This window comes from Carex rostrata, chromosome 30 (assembly GCF_964058835.1).
Source record: "Carex rostrata chromosome 30, lpCarRost1.2, whole genome shotgun sequence".
Lineage (NCBI taxonomy): Eukaryota > Viridiplantae > Streptophyta > Magnoliopsida > Poales > Cyperaceae > Carex > Carex rostrata.
This window is the reverse complement of record NC_135947.1, coordinates 1,333,476-1,343,531: the sequence shown is the minus strand read 5'-3', so window position 1 is coordinate 1,343,531 and position 10,056 is coordinate 1,333,476. Positions and strand designations below refer to the sequence as shown.

General features: G+C 33.7%; 1 protein-coding gene across 3 annotated transcripts in view; it reads right to left on the bottom strand.

Annotated features, from left to right (window-relative positions):
• Positions 1–9,822, bottom strand: part of LOC144546658 (uncharacterized) — a 30,699-nt gene extending 20,877 nt beyond the window's left edge. The window contains exons 1-5 of one of the 3 annotated variants that reach the window (XM_078295189.1): positions 9,478–9,822; positions 9,302–9,383; positions 8,899–8,993; positions 8,730–8,804; positions 8,511–8,590 (exon numbers count right to left, since the gene is read on the bottom strand). In XM_078295189.1, the coding sequence (XP_078151315.1) occupies positions 8,511–8,590; positions 8,730–8,804; positions 8,899–8,993; positions 9,302–9,383; positions 9,478–9,675 (530 nt within the window). In that variant the 5' untranslated portion in view covers positions 9,676–9,822. Of the gene's footprint in view, positions 1–8,510; positions 8,591–8,702; positions 8,805–8,898; positions 8,994–9,301; positions 9,384–9,477 lie in introns of all 3 variants that reach the window. The other 2 variants (XM_078295190.1, XM_078295188.1) reach the window with 2 other exon arrangements.
• Between the last annotated feature and the right edge of the window lie 234 nt (positions 9,823–10,056).

Below are 10,056 nucleotides of genomic sequence, written 5' to 3'. Positions count from 1 at the left end.
CAATAACAGCATGAAATGTCTCCTTACAACCCCTTTATTTATCATTTCAAAAAAAACCCCTTTATTTGCAAACTCACAAATGGTTTGTATTTTATCTTGAACAACCAGCCAACAAAAAGCTTGAATTTTTACTCAATTTGCTATTCCTAACACCCCCATTTTTCAACCAATCATATCAAGACCTAATTGAATCTGGCTTGGTTGAATCTATCGGTTTAGTTTTTATAAGTGCAATCATTTCATTAAACTCATTAGCCAGGATCTCCCTCCACACAGGAGAGACATATCTGACACCATTTTTACTCTTAGCAATTGTGATCAACTTCCACTTACTGTCGTCAGTAGAATTGTAATATTTAAACCACCATTTGCATTTTTCAAAGCTCTATTGCAATCATCAAGCTTGACGAGGGTGGAACTAGAAAATGTTAATGGGAGGGCTAAAAATTAAAATACATGGCTAGTGGTAATTTAACTCAAACTCTTCCCAACACTACATAAGTTCTTACCACTACACTAAAGTTAACATATGATTATTTATGAGGGGTTGTACTATATAAAATGTTTCAAAAATAAATAAATTTTAATTAAATCTTAGTATATATAACTAATATTTTAAAATCATAGGGGTAAGCTTGATAATCCCCATCCCCATCAAGATTGTTACTGCTATCCAATATCTTGTGTAATAGACGGTTGAGAATCATTAACTCAAAAGATTCCCTTTTTGAGTTAATGCAGAGGATACGTTCTACCAATTCATTTTATGAAAATTAATTTTTAAATGAGGAGGGATCCAATTATACCATTTTATGGTGACACATCTTAACACTATATTATAAGTCATTTTGGCAATTTTAAAATTTAAATAGTCGATCCGAACAGTTCAACGTATGTCCATATTAAAATGTGCTTGGAGACCAAATTTTATATTTTTTTGAAAACTTATTACTATTTATTTTGAAATTTTTGAAATTGTTGTTTTTCAATGGTCCAAAATTGTCTAAAAATAACAATTTTGTATACATCTTAATAAATACTAAAAATTTCCAAAAAATGTAAAATTTGGTCTTCAAGCACATTTTAATATGGAGTTCATATTGAACGGTTCGGATCGTCTATTTAGATTTTAAAATCACAAAAATAACTTATAAAAATATAATGTCAAGATGTGTTACTAAAAAATAGTGTAATTGAATCCCTCCTCTTTTTAAATTTAGCTCTTCGTCATCGTTCTTCAATTAGAATCTCCAATCTAGAACGCGTCATGTTATTTTGGTACCCAAAAAAAAGTTCAATATTAAAATAGATTATGAGAATTTTTTTTTTTTTTGGAAAGATATTGATCAGAAATGTGAAATGGAATTTTTTCCGAAGAAAACCAAAGTTCTTTATCTTTTATTACAAACATTTTATACTGTACTAATAATAATAACAAATAATAATATGTTGATAATATTTTTCTACTGTTATATTCATATCGGGTTTTTTTAAAAAAAATAATAGAATCAAATTTAAATATTTCAACAAAACAAACAAGCCGGACTTGATTTTTATGAAAAAAAGCTCCACCGATCTTGTGAATCGGTGGAGGCAATTTACCAGTGTAATGAAATGCGGCCTATGCGACCGCATATGCGGTTCCAAACCACATAGAAAATTAAGATGCGGTTCCGCATATTCGGCCGCATAATTTTGACCGCATACTGCATATGATCCACATATGAACCGCATATGATCCGTATATCGCATATGAACCACATATACTGCATATGAACCGCATATAATCCGCATAAAATTCTTGTTGTGAGATTTTTGAATCAGTGGATTTTAAAATATATGTGCTTTTATTATCTTGCTGTTGTGTATTCCTATATATGTATGTTGCTTTTATATTAGAGAATAATTGATATAAAATAGTTCTACAAATATGTGTATTTTTATTCCTCTTGTGAGATTCTGCTTCTAAATATATATGAATTTTTATTTTAAAATCCGCATATATAAATCTGCATAAAAATCCGCATATGCGGCCGTATACCGTATATGAGGTATGCTGTGGTCTTTCGCATATCGCATAGAAACCACATTTTATATCACTACAATTTACTATACTTACTATGCATACAATGTAGCAAGTGTTTTTTTTGCCTCCACCAATCCACATGAACGGTGGAATTGTTTTTTCATAAAAACAAAATTAGTGTGCTTGTCGTTGAAGTATTTAAATTTGGTTCAATTTAAAAAAATCTTCATTATACTATAAAATGATAATAATATATTATTACACTTTATGTACATTATAATATACATCACGGATTAATTCGTATTAATTTTTCGATTTCAAAATTAAAACAGTTGATCTGAATGTTTAACGTTATTTTTGTATTAAAATATGCTGGGAGACTAAAGTTTACATTTGTAGAAAACTTTAATTTTACTATTATTTTAGATATCTACAAAATCGTTGTTTAGTGAAAAAAAATTGTATTATAAAGAACAATAATTTTGTAACTATCTAAACATATATTAAAAGAATTCCAAAAAATATAAAATTTGGTCTACAAGTACAATTTAATATGGATATCATATTGAGCAATTCAAATATGTTGTTTGGACCTTAAATTGTAAAATATAGGCACAAATTTAAACATAAGCATTAACGCATTTCTTTATATAGTAGTAATAATAAACAAATATGTTATTCGACTGATAGTATTATAATTTTTAAAGTCCGAAAACGTTATTACGCTGTTATTTAGAACACTGTAAGTTGGTATAGCTTATTATATATGTGTCCTTAGTATTCTTCATATTGGTGTTCTTTTCATGTCTTCTATTTTCTCGTTGTCCTTGTTTCAGATTTTAATTTTTAATCAAGAAGAAATAAAATAGAACAACACACAAGCCTGTAAACTAATATTCAAATTAAAAAATAAATCAAAATTAGACTTTTATTTTCGCCTCTATCTAATATCAAAATATAGCATCTCGCAATTTTTAGAGGTAGAATGGTAGATGAAAAAAAATTAGTTCTAAACTTATAAATCTCCAAGTCAACCGTTCAAAAAACCTTCTACAAAGATACCCCAAATCTCTGTGCTGTTCCGATTCAATTCAGAAATCTCCAGCTACATTTTTTTTAAAACTATCATTAGCAATCTAACTGAACGTTCATGCCCTAGACATTATAAATCATAACGTTTCTCGTATATTTCAAAATTTCATGAAAACATACTCAATTTTTAATTTTTTTTGTTTTTTTTATTAATAAAAGAATCGGGTGATGTGCTCACTAAGAGAGTTTGGTAAGTACAACTCCAAAAATCTATTATATTGTTTTTAAAGAACGAATTCAATTCATTGAAATCTGTTTACTTCATGAGTAATGTATGTACATAAAAAATTTGAAAGTTCTAAATTAATATGTACAAACTACAAAGTCAAACGGTCAAAAAATATGAGCATTTTATAAGTCATTTTATATGTTGTTTTATGTATTCATTTTTCATTATTTTTTTAACTGCTTAACTTTGTATTAAATGAATACAAAACTTTCAAAATTTTGCATGTTTTGATTATGGCATCTCGATCTTGTTTTTTTATTCTATTTTATTTTGAAATATGGGTTGGAGTCAAGCCCCTCAATACATTTCAAACCTATGTGAATTAATATTGAGAATTTCCTTACTTTGTGGGTTTCGAACTTATGAACTCCTATTTTATTCATATAAAAATAAGAGGAGGGTTCAAGTGCCTCCATTTTTTGTGCCTCCATCATGCCTCCATTTTTTAAAACTTTAATAACTCAATATTTAAAACTTAAAAGTCAAAATAAAACCGTTAGATGTAATCTATGTTATTTTCTCTATGTGCTCATAAAAAATTATCACATTTCAATTTTGTTTTTATGTGAATCAACAAGTCCAAAAATCAACGTCTAGAAATCATCCAAATTAGTGCATTTTTTACAAGCTCTTGATGACAATCAAAATAAAATTGAAATGTCATAATCTTTTACATGTGCATAGATAAAATGATGTAGATCATATCCAACGGTTTTATTTTGATTTTTAAGTTTTAAATTTTGAATTATTAAAGTTTTAAAAAATGGAGGCATGGTGGAGGCACAAAAAATGGAGGCATTTGAACCCTCCTCTAAAAATAAAATTATAAAGTGATAAATATTTTATGGGCATATAAAAAAACAATTTGGTTTTGCTGAGATTTAAAAAAATTGTTATCATCATAAAATAAAATTAAAAAAGCACGATGAAGTGCACAAAAAATAAAAGTGTTTCAACCTTACTATATAATTAATAAGTTAAAAAGACTTAACTTTTTCCATACTTTTTTGTTTTATTCTTCTTCTTTTTTTCTTTTTTCTTTTTGGTTTCAACATGGCCCGTAGGCCGTTTACATTTCATCTAAGCTAAACACTGGTTTTCCAGCCCCTTCTCTATCCCAGTTGTAGAGTCTACCCTGATTTGCTAACACGTGCCATTTTGACCCCTTGTTCTTCTCTGGTACAATAGCTTGTAATCAGCTGCATCTCCACTTGATTCTGCATTTAAATGTATGATTGGTCTTCTCTATCACAGCAGGGCATTAGCCATGCTTCCCATATGTGATCAAACGCTCTCCAATCATGTATGACTGGTCTGCTGTGTGATAGTGAGTCCACCACTTCTTTGGAATCAGAGAGTACCATTCCATGGTGATAACCCTTCTGCCTCATGAGCCTATACCCTTCTAGAACTGCTCTTGCCTCATCTTGTGATGGATTCATAGCCTCAACCATTTTGGATTTCCACCAGACAACATCCTCCCCCTGCACAAGGACCACACCTACACCCGCATCCCCGTTTGTTACTGGGCACTTTGTCCATCTAGAGTCATGGTTAATGGTGATTTGCCTAGGGATGCGCGCTGGATCAGTGCATTGCACTGCTATACGGAGAGAAGACCTGTCATGACCCCTTGCATTGGCCTCATCAATGTATAGTGTCGTACCCATTCCGGCCACCAGCAGATGAAAATACATGGGGTGCCAAAGAGTGATCGGATAATGGTGGAACATGAGATAGACTTTGAAAGTTGGTGGGGAGTCATTCCAGACATCATTGTGATCCCAGCGCCATAGGTGCATATGGTTGATGACGGACCAGTGCAGTAAATCATGGAGGACTTGCTCCCGATTTAGAAACTCAGGGAGTCTAATCAGAGAGGCTCTTTGCGATATGTGTTGAGAGGGGTAGTCTTGGGGTAGGCCTCCATATGTTGCTGCTAGGTGAGTTTGGAGTAACAGGGGATCTGGGTTTTCAGCCTGATGGAGGAAGCAAGCCCTGATAGTGTGCTCCGCATCATTCTCTGCTAGGGAGGCGTGGGGCAAAGGGGGGAAGAAGACATGCGTGTCATTCACAGAGGAGTCTGCATATTGATAATGGACTTCCATGTGGTAGGGAGGTAGTGGAGTGTTTGTTGTAGTGAAGGTGTTTGGGTGTCAGATCCGGAAAGGTAGAAGGAACTAGTGAAAGAGGCGTAGGAGAGAAGTATAGGAGAGGTTAGTGGAAGAGATGGGGTTAGTAGGAGAGGAGGGGGGAGTTTGAGTGGGTAGAGGGAAGGTGAAGAGTAGAGATTAAGAGTATTGGGGAAAGGGAAGGAGGCATCTATCACATCTCATACATTTCGTTGGTGGTTTAGTTACGCCAGTAACAAAAAAAATGGTAACAAAAACAATCAAACGACAACCATAAAATTAGTTTCCATGTTTTCTTAATTTAGCCAAAAGGCTTAACCGTGATACACAATACAAGCTCACATAAGTTAAAAAAACCCAGAAACAAGGATATTTTGTGATATTTATAGTTAGCCACTCGCCAATATTTCAAAGTCAATTTGGTATAAGATACAACTTTAAAAGTCATGGATCTTGCAAATCGGGTTTGTAGTCAGAACGAACCGGTTTGCCACGACCCATTGTAAACCCCCTCGTGCCATCAGGCATTCTTGGGCCAGGAAGGGGTTTATTTGTAACTCCACTAGTTGATCCAACTGTACCACATCCATGCCCTGTAATTGTTATCGGTATAGTAAAAAGAAATTAATTCTAAGTTATTAATAAACAAAGACCGGTACTGAAGATAGTGTCTTCAGTATGTGTAATATAAGACACGTATAATGCCTCAACTAAGCACTTTATAATGCAGCGAGTCTTTAGTCAACCCCAATTTACCACAATAAAAAGTAGCACAAACTGTTGAAATAAAGTACAAGCTTCGAACTATCATATTTCACACACTTTTTTATTTAATAATTCAAATTTGGAATTTAGGAGACAGGAACCCAAAATGAAAAGTAGGAAGATTGTTGCACAGTGTGTGACCCTACGGAGAGCTAGGGTTCACATTATCTGTGAACTACCCTAAAACATTGGCAATGAACAGAAAAAATACTAGAAATAGGGAGTAATATTTTGTCGGCGAACTACACAGATGCATATTGATTCAGGATATGGCAGCAGAAATAAAAAATGTGCAAACAAATCGATACTTCAATTTTTTGTTCAAGGCATTGATAGGCAAGCATATATTTGTTCGAGGAGTTGAAAGGGAATCTTGGTGGGCCCACGAATAGGGAAAAAATAGAGAAGCCCGGAAGGACAGCATGGACGTGGACAAAGCCAATAAGGCACATGATTTGACCACTCTCCAGTAAAAAGATACAAAACATATATATAAAGGTGTGCACCTGACGTTTACCACAAACTCAAGGTACCCCATGAAAGCAAATAAAAGAACTGCCACAGAAGGAGGTTCAACTGAAGATAAACCAGAAGGGAGAACACTGGTTGCATTGGTTAACTAACAAGGGAGAGAAGGGTTGCATGCAAAGACAGCCAACCTAATTCTATTATGGAGGTTTTGTGCATCATTTCCCTACTTGGACAAATTTATTAGATTCAGATTCATTCTCCTAAATTCAGATTAAAATATACTAAATAAAAGATACTTATTTCACCCTCCGGTGTGCCACTAAAACCAAAAAGTCTTTTTCTTACTCAGGTTCTTATGGCTAGTTATGCCTGACAGGTAGTGTTTCTCACTGGTTACAGTACTCCATGTGTATTATTAATAGTAAAAAGTACCTTGTTCGATAGCACTCTTTTGTACATGTCCCTTTCGCCGGATTCTGTTATTGTGCTTCCTACCTTTTGCATGCTCTTCTTCCTGACACATGCAGAGGAGTTAAAATCGAACAAAAAGGTGCATAGAACAGGCTGATACATACCCATAACAACAGTGAAGCAATATATTTTAATCAAAGTAACAAACACATTTATAAAAATCACCAAGAGTCTATGGTAATATGAATATTACATAGTCTAAACAGCCAATATGAACTGTTCAACATGATCTTCATATGAAAATGTATTTGCAGACCACTTTGTAAAAAAATTTACTATTTTATTTAGATAGGTAGAAAATCACTTGATTTGAAAATTCTGGACCATCCAAAAGCAGTGATTTTCTACCAATCTAAAAAAATAGAAAAAAAATTGTAAAATTTTCTCTCCGAGTACATTTTTATATGGAGATCATGTTTAACAATTCAAATCAACTATTTAAAATTTTAAACTTTGAAAATAGAGATATGAATCCATAGCACAGTTCGATCCGTAATATGCATATAACCATAGCCTCCATAAAAAGGTTAATTCTCTTCATACCTTCTGTTTTTTTTCCCTGTTAAATTTTCTGCCTGATTGCTTGAATCAATGCTATTGAAGCATTAAAAGCTTCAATTTCAGTAAATCCAAGACACACCCACATAATATGTGTGCGCGCTGGCGTGTGTGCGCGTGTTAATGTGTATGTGAAAAAATGTAGGTAATTTTTACCTTATCATCTTTCTCACTGCCAACTTCTCCACCTTCAGCTTCTTTATTTTTCGTAATGAAATTATCAAACATGTGAGGTCCCTGTTAGATAAAATGTTAGTGCATGCTTCGGCAAAAAAAATGCATGCAATTTATACAGTTTATGGGTGTGAAAAGTTACTGTTTTTTTAGCCAAATGCTTGACTCTCAACCCACTTCTCCAGTCTTTCTCATCATTTAGTGTTGCAACCTGAGATAGTTACAATGTTTAAGTCTGAACATATTGGCACCAATTTATTTTGCTGAGATAGAGATTTGCATAAATGCTTACAGCTTTCTCTGCCGCTGCTATGGAGTTATATTCCACAAGGGCATGGGCATGCACCTGAATATCACATTGGGTATATTATTAAGCAATTACAAAAATAAGGAGGTTAAGAACAACTCCTCGAATAAAAGAATACCTTATTACGTATCAAATACACTTCCTTTTTACCAGGTGGTCCTTCCACAGATTGGGGATCTTGAATGCTTATTTTCACGATCCTATAGTGCAAAATTCATATCAATTCCAACAAACCACATGTTTTATTAAAAAAAATGTTTAGAGCACTTCGCAAAAGAAGCTTACTTTCCAACTTCGCCGAAGGTTTGTCGAATACTTTCTTCAGAATAATTCTCTGGTAAATTCTCCACTATAACCGTTCGTAACTGCAATATATAATTTAGCATTTCTTTCAAGAAAAAAATTATATTAGTCTGTGCTAAAACAAGAATTTATAAGCAGTGGATAAATAAGCAAATACAAAAAATTAGTTATAACCTTATCAGATTTTGTCTCAGCAATAACCCTATCAGCTTTCGTCTCACCAATAACGGGCAATGGATTTATCCTCTTTACTTTTTTACCATCTTCACTGACAACCTAAAACCAAGATAAAGTAAAAGTGAATCAACCCACTGTCAATTTACAAAAGAGGTTTGATACAGATTTTGAATATTTACAGAAAACAAATTACCAAATTAGATGATGTCCTGAGTGCGGCTTCAATTAATGAATGATCTTTAACAAGTCTCTTCATTTTTCTGAAAGATGCAATGACTCCAATAGGAACTACAGGAAGATTAATAAAAAAGAAATAGACTAGTGATAAAGTTGATCCAGAACTAACAAAATTAAATGATTTGTTGATATCTAATTTTAAAAAGTTTTAGTTGTACATAAAGTAGGACAACTCAGATGAGTAAGGAAAAATATCATTTCCAAGCATTTATATGCAATTTTATAATGATGAGCTACCTTGACATAAAGCCGGCAACATCATCATATCATGCTGGATCAAAGCATTGTATCATCATGGTCCCGTAAAATAATTAATGAGAAATTACAACAATATTTTAAACTAAAGTTGAGAAATTTACCAAAACCCCGACCATTTTTCTTCGTATACTTGAGTAAGAATTTATCTGCTGGGAGGTTGGCATCACTAAAATAGTACTCCACCTAGAAATACATTGTTATCAGATCATATAGCAATAAATGAACAAAGAGGAAAAAGAGAACAATCACAAAATCCCATAAAAACTGGATCTCTAACCTGATGCACTATCTTAGCACGAAGTTCATCAGAGAGAGCACCATCACCACACGAGATGATTTCTTGCTCGTGATCCTCGCCGTTCTCTCCGATCACCTCTTCGTTTCCGTCGGAAAGAGAGGGATTATGAGGAGGAGAATCGATCGTGGAAGAGAGGGGAGGAGGGGAGGGAGGACTGGCGCCTTCTACTTCTTCCATGTCGGTTCGTCGGAGGAAGAGAAACACCGAGAGCCGCCGCTTCTCTGGAAGGGACGCGACGCTCTTAGTGACCTGGCTCCGCCTCAACTCGGTGCGAGCCGAGCTCTCTCTAGACTTATTGACCGAGTGTGTTCAATTTGTCAAGATTCTCTCCATTTGTTGTAAAACGGAGATATCCGGTTCGTTATGAGTATTGACTCGATACTTTGTTCCATCCCGACTCCCTAGTAAAATAGTAGCAAAATGACAAAATGAAAAAAAGTGGTTTATGTTCTCCCAATTTTTCTGCATATGAAGCATTCATTTTTATTGAAAATATTTTCATCGCCATCACTAACACATTGTGATTTTAATCTCCTACAGTACCGTGTTATGATTAAG